General features: G+C 35.5%; 1 protein-coding gene across 3 annotated transcripts in view; it reads left to right on the forward strand.

Annotated features, from left to right (window-relative positions):
- Positions 1-23,891, forward strand: part of LOC118198067 (sushi, von Willebrand factor type A, EGF and pentraxin domain-containing protein 1-like) — a 187,200-nt gene that overhangs the window by 28,687 nt on the left and 134,622 nt on the right. For all 3 annotated transcript variants that reach the window (XM_085824096.1, XM_085824098.1, XM_085824097.1), the window contains one exon: positions 9,244-9,438. In XM_085824096.1, the coding sequence (XP_085680222.1) occupies positions 9,244-9,438 (195 nt within the window). The remainder of the gene's footprint in view (positions 1-9,243; positions 9,439-23,891) is intronic.

The raw sequence follows: 23,891 nt of genomic DNA on the forward strand, positions 1-23,891 counted from the left end.
AATATTGTGAATAAACGTCCTTTGACCTACGTTTACAACGATTTACATGAACCTGAACCGCTTGCGACGGCTGATTTTCTATTGATCGGACATAAGGGTGAATATCCATACAACATTGCTGAGATCCTGAATAGCTCTCCAAGAGTTAAGAAATGCTCACTTCTTCGGTACACCAGAAGCCAAGAAGAATCTTAAAATTGGTGACATAGTTTTACTTGAAGGAACAACTAAATCTACGTTACTCTGGGATTTAGGTCGAGTAAAGGACGTGATGATCTTGTACTATCATGTGTGGTAAAAACTAAAAAAGGGGACTTTAAGAAACCTGTGCAATTGATATGCCCCCTTGAACTATCAGACTGAAAGTGAACTAATTTTGTAACCTTTTAATTTTATTTTTTTATTTCATGTTCACTAACATTAATTTTAGATAATTACTTCAGTTATTACTAGTAATTTTCTGTAATTCGAATTAATATGTACGTATTGAGTAACATTTGAATTGATGCAGTTAACTATATTTTTTATTTTATAGAATTTCCTTTTGCAGTTTATATTTACATCAGTTGAATGTACTTGATATGTAAGTTGCTTATCAGGTGGGGAGTGTGGAAAAACCCCACAAATGACTTCTGTATCGCCGTTAGACGGCGCTTCGCTTCTGAGAAAGAATGTTAGTTTTTCAGTTTGCGACGTAGTTAGTAGTGAACCATCGATGCAATCCAGGTTGCTTTGTAAATAAAATGATTATTTTTGTAGATTGTTGAAGTATTTGGCTTCAATTAGAATTAAACTACCTTTTGCGACACCATTTGTTTGAAGTTTTTGTAACTAATATTTCGGAACGTTTCTATAACAATTTTACTTTTCACAATAAATACGCCACTTGTTTTATACCTATATCTCTTTTTGTTTTCGAGATTTTTAATTTTGAAATCAGGTACATCTTTGCTGGACATCCTATATTTCTCTTACAATCTGCTGAATTTTTCTTGATTGAAGATTAAAAAACTTAAAGTAGTTCCAGTACTTTCCTATAATTATTGGTGTTGAATAGGTTTCTTTTAAATATGTGATAGAATACATTTCTTTCTATCTCTGATGTACTAATTTTCTTTATTATTTTATTTGTCTCAGTTACACAATGGTCCATAATAATTAAATTTTAAGGTAATGAATCCACAGTATAATAATACTGTAGAATGACTTTTAATTACAGTGTTGTGTAGCGAATTTAATTTAATTAAGTGATTCATAAAAATCAAAATTTTAATTTGTAATTATTCAAAATTTGAGCTACACAAGTTTGGTTATATTCTTTTTGGGCCTATTAATTCTAGTGTATTATATTTTGGGCTTTCCGAGTTTACGCGAACTGCGTCTTCAATCTAGTACACGCAAACAATGGATAAGTATTTCTTTCTACGTAATAAACTCAGTTTTTCATGTCAAAAATTAATTTGATTTCTTAGTATTTAATATAATTAGTTGCAGAAAAATTAGCTCTTTAATTTGGCATAACTTTCGTTTTTCTAACTTTAATTGCATTTCAGTTATGAGCTTTAATTAGTAGATTTTTCTTCGTTTGCTTGTGATTTAGTTAAAGGGGGATGAAATGCCTTCTTTCCGGTTGAAAAGTCACTTTTTGCGAGTTTTCAGCGTTCTTTCGTTGGGACCCTTGCAGGGTTGTTGAAATTCCTAATTTCCCCTGTCACAGGTGGTTTTTTTTTTTTTCGCGAGGGTTTGTCGACATAAATTTTCCGTTGAGGTTTCAAAGTAGTGGATTTGGCGAGTTTGATAACATGAGGGTATGCTGTTGTTGCAACTATTTTAACTTTCGGCGAAGAATGGGTTGCGCCAACTTGGCAGTCCGGCGCTCTCCCTTTTAACGGGTTGTTTTGTGGGACGAACACACTTTTTTTGCACTTTTGACTTACCATCGGACGCTGACTCGCTGGCAGCTGAATTTTATTTTGGAAAATGCATTTTTCCGCCTTTGGATCTACGGGCTTCTTGCCCTGGAGTTTTGAACGAGGGACTTAGTTATACGCATCATGACCTCGACTAAATTATAGTCTCCTCATTGCAGTGCTTGAATATGTAAGTTACTCAAAGATAATTAAAATAGAAAAATGCAACGAAGGGTGATGCCTAGTACTGGTGCCGTTAAGAAGAAATTTTAGTCTCTCCTCCATGAATAGAGTTTTCATCTGCCTCGATGTTCCAAGTCTTTAAGAATTATTTGCCGCCCTGCAAGAGTATCCGGCATCGCTAGCTCCGGGGTCGCTACTACATAATGCTACACTTAACCGAAACCACGGCTAACTTCAATATTGGATTGGACATCAACGAGAACCTCCTTAGTGCTTCTTAAATCAATTAGTAACTTCTGGACTCTTTGGAAGATTAATCTACCTATGAACTCTTCTCATTTTCTACTACGCTCAGCAGCCGTCCTCCTTGGCATCTTGATAATTTTTTAAATATGAGGGCATCTCTCCTCCTCCTGTTCACTTGCATCCTGTGTTTCCGCAGATAAGTTTTTTTTATTTGTTTTCTTTTATTTGTTGGTCTGATGTTAAAAAAAATTTCTGTAGTTAATAGTGATTGAAATAACTTAATTAGTTGAATTAAAATTTTTTAGTTGAGTAAATTAACCTAATTCTAATGAAATCATTTTGTTGTCCATAAAGTAAATTATTAGATTGGCTAAGGAAATATATGCTTATTTAAATTATTTAATTGAAGCAGTGAATGTAACTTAGTTAGATTGGCTAAGGAAATATATCCTTATTTAAATTATTTAATTGAAGCAGTGAATGTAACTTAGTTAGATTGGCTAAGGAAATATATCCTTATTTAAATTATTTAATTGAAACAGTGAATGTAACTTAGATTGGTTAAGGAAATATATTCTTCATTAAATTATTTAATTGAACTTGTGAATTTCTTTCATGGTGAAGATTGATTGGTAAAGGTGTCATTATTTGAGCTTCTTTGCTCCTCTTAGGGACTAACTTGCTAGTAGGTTGTAATAGCCTGATTTTAATTAACGTATTACCCGGTTAAATCATTCTTTTGAAAAATAGAAAGTTACTATGTGCAATAACCTGAATTACATTGGTATTGATTATTCTGAGTTAAATTGCTTGTAGGATGTAATAGCCTGATTTTAATTAACATATTACCCGGTTAAATCATTCTTTTGAAAATAGAAAGTTACTATGTGCAATAACCAGAATTACATTGGTATTGATTACTCTGTGTGAAATGTTTTTTTTTTGGAAAGTATAACTTGTTAATTATTCTTTTTTTTCTCCCCGGGGAGGGTATTGTTAATTTATCCAAAGTTTTATCTGATCATGTTTACCTGAATGTAATAGCAATAATAGTTTGATATTATTGAGTCTAAGATAGAAGTAATATTACTCTGAAGGGGTATGCATTTTGTAGAAAGCAATATTTTACAGTTCAGCTTGAATATAATTTGCTTACTAAGTTAATTATGCATTGTGTAATAATCAATATGTTAACAGTTCTGATTGAATATTAATTGCTTACAAATTAATGGATTAAGTAACTCTTGAAAAATTTAATAAATAGGCTCACTTTTCTAGATCAGTCAATGTTTATTTATTTCTTTTTGTGTGTGTGCTCATGATTTTCACCCGTCTCATTCTGAAATTGATTTCAGGGTTAATCCGAAAACACAACGCAAATGTACAGAGCTTATTGATATTAGTATATTACTGTTAGGAAATTTTAAGTGTTATGTCAACAGAGTAGGAAACCATAACAATTTTGGTGCCGTGACTTTTTGTCAGAACATTATTGGTGCCGTGACTTTTTGACATAACAACAGTAATAAAATCACTTTAATCAGAAGCAAAGTTTGCTTCTTCTTTTTCATCTATATCACATAATTTTAATCGTATTTCTTATTTTTTAAAGAGTAAATTATAATATGTTCTGTTTGTATATCTTTCAGACATACTATAATCCTCTCGCAATTTACAGTATCTTCATTCATATAAATTTTTGTTCAAATATATAATGTATTAAATCCTAGGTCTTTTACGAAATTTAGTCTTAAATTTGTTTTTTTCCGATCCTGGCAAACCTGCAATTAAGAGACAGAAAGCCCATATTGGTAATAAAAGATGCTCATTTGAATTATTAAATTCATTATGTTTAGTATAATCTTTAATTATTATTTTTAATTTATATAGAAAAAACTCTAGTCATAATAAAATTATATTTACTTGTAGTAAAATTATGTTTACTCATAGTAAAATTATATTTTATATAAATGAACGAGATAAAAAAAGAAAAAAGATTAAAAGAAAAAAGTAACATATAGCTATAAAATGATATTAAATTCATCAAATTTGCAGTCTCGGTAGCGTTACTTTCTTGTATATTCCTTTAGAAATTTTCCCACCTCTTCCTGTTTATAACAATCGATAGACTTCTTGGTTCTTGTTTGATTGTGGTTTATCTCCCTTATCAATTCTTTTATGCCGAGAACTGCTTACTACATCAGAGGATGTGAAGAAAACATCTTAAAATTCTTGAATGACACGTTCGGCTGCACTCTTCTCTATATGACATAGATGGGAATTCCGCAATAACTCCGATGCCATATGCCGAGTGATAGAAGGCGTTACTTCCAAACGTGATGTTTAACGTTTATTTTTCCTTCGATGTCGATTTTATCACCGGACACAGTCTAGAGAGTATCCGGATGAGTTAACCTTCCAATTGTTGAACCAAATCTTTTCGGATAATGGTGATATCGGCTTCTGTACTGATGATCATATTGAGAGAAATTCCATTTATATATCTCATGATGAAGAGTTCGTTAATGCTGCCATTCACTGCAGAAACCTGAAGCGATTTAAAAGAGAGCGTCTCAGTATCCGACGATTTCCACTCCGCGAGATGGCCACTAATGTGTTCCCGGTCTCCTTGCTGGAGAGCGGTTTTACTTTCCGTGCCTTGAGGTGTTCTCTAGTTTCTTCGTAACTGGCCTTCACCACGCAGTTCCAGCACTTTATGGTCGGTTTGTTACTTCTCCTATTCTGCCTCAAGGCATTGATTTCCGTGGTCAAATTGTTTAGACAAGCAGAACTAATAGATGAACTAGTTAAAAACAAACATAATTTAATAATACTCAGCAACAAACTTTTATTATTAAATTCAAAATATTTTAGGTCTAATTTAGATGAACTAAACACCCAAAATGTAATATAAATAGATACGAAGAAGTTAAACTTTTTTTCTGGAACTGCATATGCCAAAATATCGTGGGCCTTCTTCGGCAAATTTTCGAAGACATTTTTTTTTAGATGCCTGAATCTTTTATAAAATGTATAACATTTTTCATTTTGTAAGGTGTAAAAAAAATCCCTAATTTTATATGCTTTCAGGTGGGGGGGGAATGTTTATTCTCCTGAACCCTTTACAAAATATATATTATTTAAATTTTTTAATCTCATATGGTATATTTAGTTGATGGACCATTTCGTTCCTTCGAATATAGATTGAAATACACTTAAATCTAATGGAGTGTTTGAAAATTTTGGTTATATCGGAAAGACCTGATTCTTTTACAAAATATGTATTTTAATTTTTAATGTCATCTGATTTTTTTTATTTTTTCAGTTTAAAAAATGTTTTAAAACTCACCCTGTTTTTATAACCATTTTAATCTTTTTCCGTTTTTTGCAACCTTTATTACATTAAAATGAACCATAATTTGGTATAAAATTTTGATGGTAGTGAAATGTTTATAATGAGCAGCATATGTACACTATAAAAAACATGACGTATTCATCAATTTGCTGATTAAAAATCATCGTTATTGATAAATATTTTATGTGTCTTAAAGTGTATGAATATGCTGCTGAAATAACCTCGATAAGCTAACTTTTGTTTTTATGAACAACGATATAAATGAACTGTTTCCTGTAGTTTTACTTGTACTTAAAAAAACGTAGAACTGCGTTTGTGACCAAACACTTGTTCATGCATAGCTGGTTCAAAGAATAAACTTCTGTCGAAAGGGGGGAAAGTGGCCGGACACGGTGAATAAAACACTAATAGGCTGGAACAATCACCTGAGGTAAGTTTGCATTCAGAAAAGAGTTCCAAATAGGGTTTTCATAAAGCTAGACAGCCTAACAAAATAACAGAAATTCACGAATGTTTTTTTGGGAAGCACAAAAACGAAGTTGTTGTGTAGCGAATTTAATTTAATTAAGGAATTCATAAAAATCAAAATTTTAATTTGTAATTATTCAAAATTTGAGCTACACAAGTTTGGTTATATTCTTTTTTGGCCTATTAATTCTAGTGTAATATATTTTGGCTTTCCGAGTTTACGCGAACTGCGTCGTCAATCTCGTACACGCAAACAATGGATAGGTGAGTTTTTTCACGTAATAAACTCAGTTTTTCATGTTAAAAATTAATTTGATTTCTTAGTATTTAATATCATTAGTTGCAGAAAAATTAGCTCTTTAATTTGACATAACTTTCGTTTTTCTAACTTTAATTTCATTTCAGTTATGAGCTTTAATTGGTAAATTTTTCTTCGTTTGCTTGTGATTTAGTTAAAGAGGGATGAAATGCCCTCTTTCCGGTTGAAAAGTCACTTTTTTGCGAGTTTCAGCGTTCTTTCGTTGGGACCCCTTGCAGGGTTGTTGAAATTCCTAATTTTTCCCTGTCACAGGTGGTGTTTATTTGGCGAGGGTTTGGCGACATAGAATTTCCGTTGAGGTTTCAAAGTAGTGGATTTGGCGAGTTTGATAACATGAGGGTATGTTGTTGTTGCAACTATTTTAACTTTCGGCGAAAAGTGGGTTGTGCCAACTTGGCAGTCCGGCGTCCTCCCTTTTAACGGGTTGTTTTGGGGAAAGAGCACACTTTTTGACACGTCTTCTGCTTTCTTTTGAATTCCTTTCGGTGCTGCGCGCATCGGCAGCAGATCACTTTTTTGCACTTTTGACTTACCATCGGACGCTGTACTCGCTGGCAGATGAATTTTTTTCGGAAGATGCATTTTTCCACCTTTGGATCTACGGGCTTCTTGCCCTTGAGTTTTGAACGAGGGACTTAGTTTTAAGCATCATGTCCTCGACTAAATTATAATCTCATCAGTTTTTTTTTTTTTTTTTTTTTTTTTTTTTTTTTTTTTTTTTTTTTGTGTTTGAATATTTAAGTTGCTCAAAAGATAATTAAAATAGAAAAATGCAACGAAAGGTGATGCCTGGTAATAGTGCCGTTAAGAAGAAAATTTCAGTTTCTCCTCCACGAATAGAGTCTTCATCTGTCTCAATGTTTCTTCCACGCCTTTAAGAATTATTTTCCGCTATGCAAGAAATTCCTTCTCCACGAATAGAGTCTTCCTCTGTCTCGATGTTTCTTCCACGCCTTTAAGAATTATTTTCCGCTATGCAAGAAATTCCTTCACTGCTAGCTCCGGGGTCGCTACAACATAATGCATCACTTGGCTTGAGTCTACTCCTCGTTGCGTCTACGACCTGTGAGGATGGATTCGTCGATTCCTTTAACCCATTTCTTGATGTAACTTCGGATTTCTTCACCTTGCTGAACAACTACGAACTTCAATATTGGATTGTAAAACAACTATCATAAGAACTTGGAACCTCCATAGTGCATCCTAAATCAACTAGAAACTTCTCGGCTCCATTGAAAATTCATCTACATATGAACTCTTCTCCTTTTCCACCACGCTTGGCAGCCGTCCTCCTTGGCATCAATGATAATTTTTTTTTAAATATGAGGGTTTTCTCCTCCTCCTATTCACTTGCCGCCTGTGATTTCCCAGATAAGTCTTTTTGTTTTCTTTTATTTGTTAGTCTGATGTTAAAAAAAATTCTGCAGTTAATAGTGATTGAAATCACTTAATTAGTTGAATTAAATATTGTAGTTGAGTAAATTAACCTAATTCTAATGAAATCATTTTGTTTGTCCATAAAGTAAATTATTAGATTGGCTAAGGAAATATATCCTTATTTAAATTATTTAATTGAAACAGTGAATGTAACTTAGTTAGACTGGTTAAGGAAATATATTCTCTATTAAATTATTTAATTGAACTTGTGAATTTCTTTCATGGTGAGGATTGATTGGTAAAGGTGTCATTATTTGTGCTTCTTTGCTCCTCTTAGGGACTAAATTGCTTGTAGGATGTAATAGCCTGATTTTTTAATTAACATTTTACCCGGTTAAATCTTTCTTTTTGAAAATAGAAAGTTACTATGTGCAATAACCAGAGTTACATTGGTATTGATTATTCTGTGTGAAATGCTTCTTTTTTTTTGGAAAGTGTAACTTGTTAATTATTCTTTTTTTTTCTCCCCGGGGAGGGTATTGTTAATTTATCCAAAGTTTTATCTGATTATGTTTACCTGAATGTAATAGAAATAATAGTTTGATATTATTGAGTCTAAGATAAAAGTAATATTACTCTGTAGGGGTGTGCATTTGTATAAGGCAATATTTTACAGTTCAGCCTGAATATAATTTGCTTACTGAGTTAATTATGCATTGTGTAATCATCAATATGTTACAGTTCTGATTGAATATAAATTGCTTTCAAATTAATGGATTAAGTAATTCTTGAAGAATTTAATAAATAGGCTCACTTTTCTAGATCAGTCAATGTTTATTTATTTATTTTTTTGTGTGTGTGTGTGTGCTCATGATTTTCACTAGTCTCTTTCTCAAATTGATTTCAGGGTTAATCCGAAAACACAACGCAAATGTACAGGTCTTATTGATATTAGTATATTACTGTTGTTTGAAAATTTTAAGTATTTGGTCAACTGAGTAGGAAACCTTTTAGGTACCTACCTTAAATTTTAAATCATAACAAAGTAGATAGAATACTTCCGCAGCAGTGGCTGTTTCACTGATTGTGCAGAGGAAAATAATGCTTTATTGTAAGGGTTGCAAGTAAACGTTCGGCTCAGAATTATAGCATGAACGATTGCCCCAATTTTGGCGGAATCTTCGTCAACTTTCAGAGTTCGATGATAAAGAATTTTCGCGGTCGACGTGATAACACGTAAGTTCCAAAATATCGATATTTACATACATTGAAAACATACTTCATTCCTTTCTGAAATTTTTTCTAACATATATACTTATCATATTTAAATTACAAAAATTTTAAATTATTAATATGTTTCTATTGTTCTATCATACTTGTTTCAGTGATGAACACAGCGTTTGGGAAAGGTGCAATGCAGTCCTCAACTGTCGCCAAAGGGTATCCTAAAAACGCAGTAGATGGCAATGAGGATACTTGCACGCTAACCAAAACTGAAACATCTCCGTTTTTGATTGTTAATCTACTAGAACCTTTCCGTGTACTAGTGGTAGAGTTGAAGTTTAGACGAACTTGCTGTGGTAAGTAAAACAATACTGTTAAATCTGTTGCGACATATTAAATTCTTTTCCTTAGGTAATCCTATTTTTAGACAAAAGATTTGGGTTCTTTCCCCTTAAAAATGTAGAGACATTAGTTTATTTCGAAGTAAGGGAGATATGAAATGAGCAATGCCCTCACCGGGACTCGAACCACGAACCTCTGGAATACGCGTTGAGCCCGCTAACCACTACACCACGAAGGCATCCTAAGAAGGCGGGAGAAATACCTCATATATTTCCCCTTTTAAAGGACGACTGGGAAGTAGGGTACCCAATCGCCAACTCCTGGTGGGGGAGATTCATCATCCACCAACTTTTTTAGTTCGGACGCCACTATAAAGACATTAATGCAGAATAGGATCAATGCACTATAGGATATTTTAATGCAGAAGACATGAAAAACGAGCTATACCCTTGACGGGAATCGAGCCACGAACCTCTCGAATGCGCGTCGAAGGTGCTGACCGCTACACTGCGAAGGCATGCTAAGAAGGATACTCCCCCTTTTAAAGGGCGACTGGGGATTAGGGAACACAGTCGCCAAATTCCGATGGTGGAGAATCATCTTCCACCACCTTTTATTGGTTCCGCCGTCACTGTAGATTCATTAGGTACTTTTGGAACAGAAAAGATGAAAAATGAGCAGTGCCCTCGCCGGGACTCGAACCACGGACTCTCGAATACACGTCGAGTTTGCTGACCACTACACCAAGAAGGCATGCTAAGAAGGCGGGAGAAATACCTTATAAAACTGTATGACGCATTTTAACTTCTTTCTTCCCTTTGTCTTTGGTTCGATTTTAACTGGCATTTCTCAAATTCTTTTTGTTTAGAATTTTCAAGTTATATTTTCTTTTCACTAACGTCCCGTTAGTAATCTCCACATCCTTGATTTTTTTTCTCTTCGTTCTGAACACCTTTGAATAAGAGGATTGTAATATTCCTACGTTCCGAGAAGTCTGACAAACAAGAAAAGCTTAATTTATAAGTCTGTTTCTGTTTGATGATATATACCAGTGCTGGCCAAACTTCCTGTCAGTAAGAGTCCTGAATTCAGGAATGTTTGAGAGCCGCATTTAGATTTTTTAATAGCCACAAGTTCATATTTACATCATTATACAAGTAGTGGAGGAGGTTTTAAATAGAAAGAAATCCATGAAAATTTTGTAAAATGAGTCTAAACTAATTAATTACTTCCTTTTGGACACTGAATAGTTTTAGTTTACCATATTTCATTCACATATTTTATATGCACGATCCGCACAAATTGCCTGCGAGAGCCATATCAGGCTTGCGAGCCGCCATTTTGGCCATCCCTGAGATATGCGATACTCTATCCAATATACTATTGAGAAAGGAAATCACAAACATAATTAACTTCCTCTCAACAAAAGGCACTGAGTTATGCAACACAGCATAAAATAGTATAACAAAAATATTCCCTGAGCAAGAAGTGAAACTGAAATAACGACGCATTTTCAAAAGTGCCACAAACATTTACGGTAAGAGGAAACTACATGCGACTACAGCAATCGAACAATATAGCTATCAATGAGACTTTAACATTGGAAACGTAATGAGAATGTTCTAATTTATTAATTCGAAAATTCTATTACAAGAACAGATGTGTACAAAAACCTCATAATTTCATGTAGAAGGTAACGTACTAATTGGATGTTGTAGAATGTAACCTCAAACATCTCATCTAATTGCAGAGTAAAACTGCAAATGTAACTAGAACTGTCATCCATAGCACATAAGTGCGAGAGGCACCAGCTGTGAAAACATCAGTGAAAAAAATATAATCATTTCCTTTTCAAATTTTACAAACACCTGACCAAACAGTAGAGAAATCTAATATCCGCCACAAAACTCTTACGTGGGCCCCACACATTACATCTGTTATCCAAAAGTTTCGAGATCGTAAAGCTAAACTATATATACCCTTTAATTGCTCGAAACAGTGTTTCTCATTTATAAGTCCGTTCTCCGTCCATTACTATGTTATGCTAGTCCAGTTTGGGCCTATACCAAAAAGTGTAATATGAAAAAATTACAGACTTGCCAAAATTCTGTTCTTAGGCAAATAGTTAAAGTGGAGTGGTATATGCGCAACAAATATAATTCATGAAGAACTGAGTATGGAGCAACTACGCTCACATTATTATAAGTTTGCTAAAAACTTTCATGAAAGACAAAGAACAATTAACAACTCGACCAATAAGATTTGCAATTATGTCTACAATGACCTAGCAAATATGGACAGGCCCATGGCCCAACTGAATGTGTATATTATGTAATATTTATTATAATGCCTTTACGGTTTATGTTAGCCTTCTCTTATTGTATCTGCTAAGCATTCTTTTTAGTCTTACGTCCATAGTATTCATATCTTACTCATTGGATTCAAATTACCAGTTGTTCGCCTAACCTTGCTTTTACCCACACGCTCATTAGCTCGACGACTTCTGGCCTGCTTTCATTTGACATTGCTTAACCCTTTAATTAGCAGTTCCTAACTGCTGGCTTAAATATGAATTCTAAATTATTAATTATTCACTTTAAAAACTTTATTATAAAATCAAATTATTTTAGATATCTTTTAGGTTATTTCATCATACCATTCGCAATTTGCAAACTGTTGTACAAGGGGTTAAGCCTTGTTGCTCAGGTACACTGGTGTACCAAACACCGTTCCACGGAATAGAAGGGAAGGAGCAGAACCCGCGGTGTGGAACGCACCAAATAAACCACATTGCAAGCAACAGTTGGCGGGGCCTCTTGTGGGCCCTGTGGAGTGCAGTTGTCAGGAGACGTATGTCTTTTCACTTGTTTCGGGAATATACTGTATCCTGAATAAGAACAGTCAACTTACTAAAGCTGTGTTCCAGATTGTGTGGAATAGACGACACAAGCAGGAAGGATATACGAAACCCTTTATTCTCTATTACTTTACAGGTACTCCCAAACTTCGGGATACAGAGATCAACTACTTGTGGTCTGAATGTAAAACTGTAAAACCATTAACTAAAACTCTAAATAAAAGCTAACTTTGAATTAGTATACAAATGCCTAGCACTAAGACAGGCCTTTATTTAAAAGGGTACGTATGTAGTACGCCGAGCTGCTGAAACTACAATACGTTTTCAAATATCAAGAGGGCTAAACCTCTGGCCTTAGAGGCAAACAGAAATCGAGTGAAAACTCGTAAGACTGCAGTGCCAAGCGTCTCGCTTCCTAAATCTCCTTCTCTCTCTAACTCTTGGCAAAAAGCCACAACTTAAATACTTGGGCGTTAGCAAGACAATTTGCATAAACAAGTTAAAGCATTTAATTCTGGCCGGAAGTAGAAAATAAGAAGTGATAGTACAGTTTTAAAATAAAATAAACTTTAGTAAAACTTAGGATCCTTACATACTTCCCGCCAGAGTTAATTAATTTGAAATTGAGGTCTAAAGGACCTTGTTGAAAACGTTTAGCTCTAGATTCTAAATCTAACGCGAGGCCAATCTTTTACAGACACTCCTCACTAAAAACTATCTAATCTAGAAATTAAAAAGTCGTTTTTACATGATCAACTCCATGGACAATTACTTTTCATCTGTACTGCATCTACAAACAGGAGTTTTTCTTAGTTGAATCTGGTTCCTTCCAGAGATTTGGAAGGAAAACTAGTTTAATGAAATGTTAAACAATCAAATGGCAAGTAACATGAACACGTATATTTTTCTTTTAAAACTATTCTTATTTCATTCATGCCATTATTTAATTATCTCCCCGTGCTCGCCGACATGTGTTGTAAAGAGAAACACCAAACACGTGCGTGTCTATGTACAAAGGTTCAACACTACCACCTGCAATCAAAACACTAACGTGTTAAAATTCAACATAACAAGACCTTAGAATACACCTTAGATTCATCTCTGAACCCTGAGGTACTATTCTCAAGAAGTGGCTAACTCTGAAGTGTAGCGTCAAAGAACCTAACTACGTTTATTCAACCTTTAGCACATATTCACAATGCACATATTCACAACTCTTTTGTTTCAGTCATACCAACAAGTTAAAATTTTGGCATTACTACAATATTTTCATTTCTAACATATCACAATACTTCTTAACTTTTAAGATAACAGTTCACATTGTACATATTAACATGCCATTAATTTTACGCATTTCAAAACATACAACCCACTAACGGCCGAGCGGTAAAGTCGCTGAGCACTGGTAGTTCGGTCCGAGGTTCGAATCCTGCGAACGGGCTGGCTGCATGGGCGTTTTCGTGGTTTTCCCCGTGTGTGAAGTGTATACGAGCCAGTTTCCCTTAGAAAGTCTTTCCCGAAGGCATCCCTCCCCTTAGGCAGATAGCCCTCGTGTGCTTTGCCATAATTAAATACACCACCACCATTCAAAACATACATTAGTAGTACAATGTTTGTTAACTTCTGTTTCTTCAAAGCAAGTGTAAATTCTGTTACATACTACGTTTCAAAAGTCCTTCAGGCTAAAATTTCTTTTCTTGACAGAATTTTTTAAATAAAATTTTATACAATATTTTTACAATTTTCCTAAGGTACCTTTCTCATAGATTACAAAAGCTTTTACAATACTCAAATATTTACACATTACTATTATACAATAATTTTAGATTACTCGCGAGTATTTAAAAAACATAGTAACAAAATAGGTAAAACTCATTTCTCGCCTTTTTGGCGATAAAGGTAGGCCTCACATGAGGTAAAACTTCTTAAATTCTGCCACTTGCAGTAAGAACGAAAAATTAACTTATTTCAAAGTAACATAAAGTTTTACTTATCTTTGTGATATTCAGACATCCGTTTAGCCGCCTAGTCCTGGAAAGTAGCGAAGACTACTGTCTGGTTTAGCCTCTGTCTTGTGCGGGTTTGCCCTTCAGTTTTTTCATCAGTGCGTTTTCCTTTTTTTTGCATGCTTGATGACCCTTGAAAACCTTCTTCTTAACTTCTGATTGTACTCTTGGACGCACCTGTTCTTGGAGGTATCGGGACAACTCTCTCCCGTTGTTGCCTGAATCTACTAGTTGCTGTCTGTTCAAACGTTTGTTGCTTTCTTGCATCCGCAGCTGGTTTTTCTTGGTCGATTCTCGGACATTTGCTGCGTAGAATCCTATTCGATGGTGCCCTCTTTCGTTTTGGAGCAGTGTTATGGTTGCGGCCATTTCTCCTGGCTCTCTTTGCATTACTAGAACTTTTTCCTTCTTCATGTTGGGGGCGGTCGTGCCCTCTCTTTTCTGGTTGGTGGAACGGCTTCTTGTTCTTGTTACCTTCCGTTTTCCAACGGGGGAACTTTCTTTTCGTGTAGACCTCTCTACTCATGGCTGGCCCTTGTGATTGTCGCTGTGCCACCTCTGGAGATTGTGCCTGCCGTGCCGGATCCTGCGAAAGATCTTTAAATATTTGCATTTTATTACGATTATAGAATGGTTTGATTTGGTCAATATTTGCCGTGCACGTTTTACCATTCTTGGCTTTTAACACCACTACAGCCTGAGTTACTTTCTCTATTACATAAGGTCCTTCAAATCGTGGACAGAACTTTGCAATTTTATCTTCTGGTGCTGAAGAAAGGGAATGCTTAATTTTTAACACTTAATCCCCTACTTTGTAAGTTACTCCTCGTCGTTTCATGTCATAATACAACTTCTGTTTTCTTTGTGCTACTTCAGTGTTCTTCTTTGCTTCTTTAATTAATTTTTCTATATTGCCCATTTGAAATTCAGGGGCTCTTTGTTGAACATAAAATAATCTATCTAACGGCGTTATAATCTTTCTGCCTAAAAATAACTCAGCAGGAGTTTTCCCCGTCGTGTGATGTTTGGCGGTCCTAAGGGCGAAATCTAATTCATTGACATAGTTATCCCAGCTTTTATGAAAATTTTGAACATAACTACGAATAATTATCACTATATTTCTATTGACCCGTTCCGCTATATTTGATTGCGGCCGATACGGGACCATTTTTAAATGACGTATTCCTAGTTTTTGGCATATGTCTTCAAATATGTTACTTACAAACTGGGGACCATTATCCGATATAAATTTTAAGGGCGCCCCATATTTTAAAATATATTTATTTAAAATAGAATCAGTAACTAATTTCTCAGAGGCTCGTTTTTAAGGAACAATTTCGGTCCATTAGTAAAATGGTCAATCATAACAGGGAGATACCGACTTTTATTTAACTGACTTTTCGGGAAAGGGCCCAATAAATCGATGCCAATTATTTCATTTGGAAACTCTGATTTAGAAACCCGGCCGGGTGGAAATTAACATAATTAACTGCTTCACATGTTGGGAAGGACTGGATATACGCCCTTGTTAATTTTTGCAGCTCAGGAAAATAAACTGCTTCGCGTACGCGTTGGATGGTTTTTCGAATACCACCGTGAAATGCCAACGGCGAATCATGCAATTACTGCAGTATATTTAATCTAAGACTATCTGGGATAACAGGTCGAAATTCGTTGTTGGAATTCGTAGTTTTTGTATAAAAGAATAGACCATCTATTAGTTCGTAATGGGCCGCCCTATTTCTTATCGCCACAATATATTGGTGGCTAAAATTTTCAGGATCTTTTAAATAATCATATATATTTTTAAATTCCGGATCCTTATCCAGTTCGGTTATTAAAATTTCTCGGGAATGTATCGTATATGCTGTGAGCATTGCCACCTACAGTATTACCTTCTTCATTTATTTTTATTCTGGATAGGACATCTGCTACGATATTTTCCTTTCTGGGGGTGTGTTTAATTACCAAATTGTACTCCTGGAACTTTAGTGCCCATCTTAATAACCTTGGGAATAAATTTTTCCCTGAGTATAATCTAGTTACCGCCGCATGATCAGAATACACTGTTACTGGCGCATTTCCAAAATGGACTCGGAACTTCTGCACTGCTAACAGAAATGCAAGTGCCTCTCTCTCAGTCGCGGAATAATTTCTTTGAGTTTCTTTAAAAGTTCTACTAAAAATGCCACGGGCTGCTGATTTTGGGAAAGTACTGCTCCTACAGCATAATTCGAACGTCTGCAGAAACTTCTAAATTCTCGTCGTTCTCAGGAAATTTCAAAACAGGGTCTTGTGTTAACACTTGTTTTAATTTTTCAAAAGCACTATTGGCTTCGGTCGTCCACGAGAATCTTGCCTTTTTCCTTTTTAATTTTAACAATGGTTCAGCAATAGTTGCAAAGTTTTTTTATAAAGGACCTATAATATGAACAAAGTCCTAGAAAAGAAGACAGCCTCTTCGACGTATTTGCGGGCGGATACTTTTGAATGGCGATTATTTTTGATTTGTCCGTCTCGATTCTTTACTGAGATATTTTATATCCCAAATATTTTAATTCAGTGGCTGCAAATTTACACTTTTCAACATTAACTTTTAGACCGGGCTCATTTAATAATGAAAACACCTCTCTCAAATTTTTTATATGTTGATCCAAATTATCACTAGTAATAATGATATCGTCTAAATATATAAATGTGTTCTTTCCTAGAACAGGTCTTAACACAATGTCCATACATCGCTGAAATGTTGCCGTGCCCCTGAAAGGCCAAACGGCATACGCAAGAATGCATAAGTGCCAGACTTAGTTATAAAAGCAGTCTTAGGCACATCTTCTGGTTTTACACCTATTTGAAAATAGCCTGTCGTTAAATCTTACATAGTCATGAATTTCGTAGAAGTTATGTTCCTTAAAATTTCTTCAATAATAGGTAACGGATATACCGGATATTTAGTTATGTTGTTCAACTTACGATAGTCAATTGCGAAACGTCGTCGTTTTGGATGTGTAACTGGATAATCATTATTTTTCTTACATAACACAACCGGGCTGGCATAACTACTTGAGATGGGCGTTATGATCTTTTTACTTTTCATATCTCGAATGTGCCACTCTATAATTTTTTCGTTAGTCTTATTATAACGATATGGTTTGTGGCGAACTGGCAGTGAATCTCCTGTATCGATTTCATGATTTGTGACTTGAGTAAATCCGAGAATATCACTAAATAAAGAAGAAAATTCACTTACCACTTGGCGAATTTTTTCTTGTTCTCCCGTAGGCAGGTTGTGGAGATTTAATGTGGGCGGTTCTGGTTTTACTTCCAGCACTGGTTTCATGGTCAGCTTAAGGGACACTTGGTGTTAAAATCCAGCGTTGCTTCGGCCTCTGAAAGAAAATCTATCCCTAAAATTATATGTGCTAGCAGATTTCTTACGATAAAAAAACATAATTTTTACCTGCTCGTCCAAATACGGATGTAGAGTGGTACTTTACCTATGCATTTGCATCGTTCCCCCCTGGGCAGCTAATACTGTCGTATTATCCGAATTATATATTCTATATTTACGGAAGTATTTCCTAAAAAAATATTCTGCCACACAGGAACACTGCGCGCCTGTATCTAGGATTACGGTGGTTGGAATATTGTTCACCAAAACTTCAATCTTTGGAAGGATCAAAATTTTCACAATCACTGTATTGAGCTTGAAGGAAGAGGGATTTTCTTGGCCTTCGGACTTCCGCACCATTCCGTTAGCTGAAATCCGTTTTAATTTAAATCTTCTTTCTTCTCTTCCAGGCCTTCCTTCTTTTTCCGGTATCCTTCAAACTTTTTTTCTGGCTTATTATTGAACTCTCGACGTTTGCCGTTGTTTTTGGATACTCGGGTTTTTTTTACCACTGATTCGACTTGCTTCCATAGCCGTGGTCTTGCCTCTGCTGTGGTCTTGGCGCACCAAATTGGCTTCGTTGCTCGTGGTGGAGTCTTCTTTCAATGTCCGCCGTTCTTCTACTTTCAAACTTGATTGCGAGCTCAAATAACATTTTCAATGTCGTTGGCTTCCTTAATTCAATGAAGTCTTGTGCTAGGGGAAGTAACCTAGGTAAACTTACTTGGATTATTTCAGGATCCGGCCGGCTTCCATACAAAAGTTTAAAGACGTGTATTTTTCTTAAAATATAGCTTGAAAGATTTTCGGTTCGTTGCTGGTATGTGCTGAAGAGTTCCGCCTCCAATTTGGCACGATTTCTAACGACAGGGAAAGCTTTTACTAAGGCGGTGTTGAAATTTTCGTAAGTGTAGGTAGGACTTCCCACTTGACCCAAGAGGTTTCTTCCGATACATTTGAGCCAACTAAGCCCTTGGCCACTCAAAGCGCTGGTTGCTAAGGTGACTTTCTGGAACTCATGGACTGGATATAGCATGAAGTGGTCATCCAATTTTTCCAGAAAAAAAATGGTCACCGGTGAGTTTCCGTCAAAGCTTGCTGCTGGTTTCATCGATGTGCGCATGGTCTGGACTATGTAACTAAATCCTTCCAGGCCGGCAGCTGACATTTCTGGATTCTGAGCCGCTGCTGCAGGCATCTCAGCTTCTTCTTGAAACTCGGCCATGGTTATTTTTCTTCGGGCGCCACTATCAAGAGACGTATGTCTTTTCACTTATTTCGGGACCATACTGTATCCTGAATAAGAACAGTTAACTTACTTAAGCTCTGTTTCAAATTGTGTGGAATAGACGACACAAGCAGGAAGGGTGTACGAAGCCCTTTATTCTCTACTACTTTACAGGTACTCCCGAACTTCGGGATACAGAGACCAACCACTTGTGGTCTGAACGTAAAAATATAAAACTATTAACTAAAACTCTAACTAAAAGGTAACTTTGAATTAATATACAAATGCCTAGCACTAAGACTGGCCTTTATTTAAAAGAGTACGTATGTAGTACGCCGAGCTGCTGAAACTACAATACGTTTTCAAATATCAAGAGGGCTAAACCACTGGCCTTAGAGGCAAATAGCAGCCGAGTGAAAACTCGTAAGACTGCAGTAACAAGCGGCTCGCTTCCCTAAATCTCCTTCTCTCTCTAACTCTTGGCAAAAAGCCACAACTTAAATACTTGGACGTTAGCAAGACAATTTGCATAAACAAGTTAAAGCATTTAATTCTGGCCAGAAGCAGAAAATAAGAAGTGATAGTACAATTTTAAAATAAAATAAACGTTAGTAAAACTTATGATCCTTGCACAGTTACCTGGATAATTGTCTAGTTAAATATTTAGAAAGTTATCTGGATAATTATCTGGATACGTGCGGCTGGACAATACCTATATTACCAATGGTTAAGCAATGGGAGTTCACCGCACTACACCATATCCATATTTGCTCCCTTTCGCTATTTAATTTCGTTAAGAAATTGATAGTATCGATCATATGACTTGTAGCTCCTGCACTAACTGACTGAGTTCTGGAGTTTTTTCTTTGGTAATTTCGAATATAAAATTCTCAGTTTTCCTGAATGTCTTATTTTTATTTTCATTTTCGAGTGTATCCTCACTTATAGCAACATTCGTTTTCTGTTTATTATCGTAATTTCCTTTATTCACTAGATTTTCCTTCTTGAAAATTATATTTCTTTATTTATTGTATTTTTCTTTGTTATTTAAGCATCTGCATTCTAAGTTTTCTAAGTGTCCTAATTTTTTGCAATAATTGCATTTGCATTGAGCGAATGTTTAAATTGTGTTGAAATTCATATTGAAATCAGTTATCTCTTTTGTGGTACATCGAGAACTATCGATGTGCATATCATATACGGACTTTAAGCTGGCACAGAGCCAGGTATCGAAGCGCGCGCAATAATAAGGAAAAGGACTGGAATGCGAGTAGCTGTAATTACGAGAGCTGTAGATATAAGTGTGTAAACGAGTGATGATATATTTTGTATATATAATAAAAGTAGCGTGCAGTTTAAAAGAGTGCATCTTGTGAAATAATTACTCACTAAAGAATACACGACAGCTGGAGACGAGGATGTGTGATTTTTAAAAAAATGTGCCTAATGAAATCTCAATAACGATTTAAGGAATTTCTCTAAGACGGCTCAAGGTAAAACTTTTATAATCATTTTTCTTTCGGAAGCTCATCATGGAGCAGCTTGTAACTGAGTTAATAGGGCAGAATAGAGCTCTAACGGAGAGAGTGACTTCAGTTATTACTCCACAGATGAACAATTCGAAAGACTGTAAATCCTAAAGGTTTCGGACAAATTTCGGTTCAATTTGAAAAATATAATGAACACGAAGAACAGTTTGAATCGTTTCTAGAGAGATTCGAAAGTTATTTAGATGTACAAAATTTTCCACAGGACAAGTGTGGGAAAGTACTGATTTTTAGTTTGTCCGGGAAAATGTATAGTCTCTTAAAAAACTTGCTGGCTCCTGATAACCCTTCCGATAAAGATTATGATGTGTTAAAAACAACATTAAGAAATCATTTAAATCATAAGCCACTTATAATTCCTAGCAGGCATGTATTTTTAAATCGAAAGCAGCGTGAGGGGGAAACAATTAGTATGTTTATGGCAGAGTTAAGGTCACTTGTCATACCGTGTGCTTACGGTCAGAATATGTTAAATACGATGTTGCGGGATGTATATGTTAGTGGGCTTAGAGATAGGGTCATTCTGGATAGAATTTTTGAGCAGGATAATGTAAGTTTAGATGATACTTAAAAATAGCTGTGGCAATGGAAAAAGCGTTAAAAGGTGCAAATGAAATAATTGGGAAACCATTAGAAATTAAGGAATTTAGTGCCAGGAATAAAGGTTAATCTAAGTCGCTCCAAAACAAAAGTTTGAAAAGCAAAACTTCACAGCTAAGAGTGCTAATGGCAAAATGTGTTCGCGATGTACGGGGACTGACCATTATAGAAATTCTTGTAAATTTAAGACAAGTATCTGAAGATTTTGTAAGAAAATCAGACACATTGAAAGGGCATGCTACAACGCTAAAAACGCTGAAGAAATGAAAGCGAAACAAAAACAATTAGATGTATGAAATGAAAACACAGTTCCTATAAACAGCATACATTCCAGTGAGGTGAAAAATGGGAAACTGCCCATAATGCTTCAAGTAAACATAGATGGAAAACCGGTAGCTATGGAATTCGATACAGCGGGGTGCAGTATCGGTAATGAGTTTAAAAAATTTCCGGCAAATTTCGAAAAAGAAAATTAAAAATACAAGTCTGGTATTTAAAACATATAATGGAGGAAAACTGGTACCTTTAGGATTTACTACAGTTAAGGTAGAATATAAAGGTTAAAATAAAAACTTAAATCTTTACATTGTTAAAGATAACCTTGATACAATATTTGGTAGAGAATGGCTAACGGTGGTAGAGAATGGTAAACGGACTATTCCACGGAATGGAAGGGTGTAAGGTCTGTATGGATGATACGCGGATAACAGGGACGTATCATGACACACATTTAAATACTTTAAAAGATTTCTTCGAGAAATGTAAAACTCATACACTGAAATTAAATTTAGAGAAAAGTAATTTTTTTCAGGCTGAGATAAAATTTTTAGGTCATAAAATTGATGCTAATGGTTTACATAAAACTGGTGAAAAAATATCAGCGATTGCAAAAACCCCAAAACAGAAATGTACAGGAAATTCAAAGCTTTTTGGGATTGGTTAATTTTTATGGAAAATTTTGCCCTAAGTTAGCGACAATCGCAAATCCCTTATATCAATTAACTAAGGAAAACTCAAAATGGGTTTGGACGAAGGAAGGTCAGGAAGCTTTTCTAAACATTAAAAAAGAATTGTGTTCACAAAAAGTTTTGATGCATTATGATCCAAAATTCCCTTACTATTGGCCACTGATGCATCACCTGTAGGGTTAGGTGCGGTACTTTCTCACAAACTTTCTGATGGAACAGAAAGGCCAATTGCATATGCTTCAAGAACACTGACTGAAACGAAGAAAAAATATTCTCAAACCGATAAAGAGGTTTTATCAATCATTTGGGGAATAAAAAATTTTTTCTGTACTTAAAAGATAGAAAATTTACATTAATTACAGATCATAAACCTCTTGTTGCAATTTTCGGCTCAAAGAAAGGCATGCCAGTTTTGGCAGCAAAAAAACTCTTACATTACGCTTTGGCTTTACAGTCATTCCAATTCGATATTATTTACCTTAAAACAGACGAGCATGATAATGCTGACTTTATATCACGATTGCCGACGAACTCAGAGCAACTGCCTGTTCAGGGGGATGTAACATTTTTCAATTACTGCAGATTGAAACTCTTCAAATCACGGCCAGAGATTTGGCTAAAGAAACGGAAATTGATGTTGAACTTAGTCCTCTGCTACGAATACTACAAAGCGGCAGTGAATTGAAAGGAAGGGAGATGGAGTACAGTCACCAAGATGGGTGTATAATGTACGGTCAACGCGTTTGTATTCCAAAACGATACCGTGATGATGTTTTGAAAGAGCTGCACCACGGACACTTAGGGACTGTAAAGATGAAAGCAATTGCTAGATTTTACGTATTTTGGAATGGTATAGATAAAGATATCGAAAATATATCCAAAAACTGTTTTGAATGTGCAAAACATAAAATAGATCCTCCTAAGGTAAAAGTTCATCATTGGGAGTACATGAGCGCTCCAATGGAACGTATTCACATCGATTATGCAGGACCTATTTTTGAGCATATGTTTTTGATAATCGTCGATGCTCACTCAAAATGGCTAGAAGCCTATCGAATGAAATCAAGCTCGACTTTCAAAACAATAGAATGTTTACGGGACTTTTTTGCACGATTCGGATTACCAATATTGTTAGTGAGTGATAACGGGCCACAGTTCACTTCACATGAGTTTCAGATGTTTCTACAGAGTAACGGAATCAAACACAAAACTACAGCACCATTTAAACCATCTAGCAATGGGCAGGTTGAACGGTATGTCTTTACAGTAAAACAATCTTTAATAACAATGCAAAATTATCCAGGAACTTTGAGACAAAAACTCAATACATTTTTGATGCAATATAGGAAAGCTCCGAATTTTAACTACTCTGCAGAGCCCTGCAATGCTTATGCTGAAGAGGGAAATTCGAACAAGAATAGATTTATTAAGACCAGATCTCAAAAAGACGGTGGAAGACAGAATTCGAAAAGGAACCTACGAGTTTGCAGACCAAGGATTTAGAGTATGAGATAGAGAGTGGCAGTAAGAAATTATCGCTAAGGTGATAGGAGACGATGGAGATTTGGAACAGTCCAATCCAAGGATGGGCAGCTTCATTACACCATAAATGTAGATGCTCAGCTATGGCTACGACATATCGATCAGAAGCGTGATGGAGGAACCGTAACAGATGAGGTGCTCATACGTCCACCTCCAGCTCTCGTGATTTCCAAAGAGCCTGATAGGAGTGGAGTTCCAGAACCATCCAAAGATAATAGCCACTAGGCAGATGAGTCTGTGTCGTCCTCCGAGTCCAACGTTGTACGAGATGTTCCATCAACCGGACCTGCTGCTGATACAACAGGTTACCAAAGAAACCAGCATGCCA

The sequence above is a fragment of the Stegodyphus dumicola genome, chromosome 9 (assembly GCF_044657685.1).
Source record: "Stegodyphus dumicola isolate Sdum_Otavi_A_Nest chromosome 9, ASM4465768v1".
In the NCBI taxonomy this organism is placed as follows: domain Eukaryota; kingdom Metazoa; phylum Arthropoda; class Arachnida; order Araneae; family Eresidae; genus Stegodyphus; species Stegodyphus dumicola.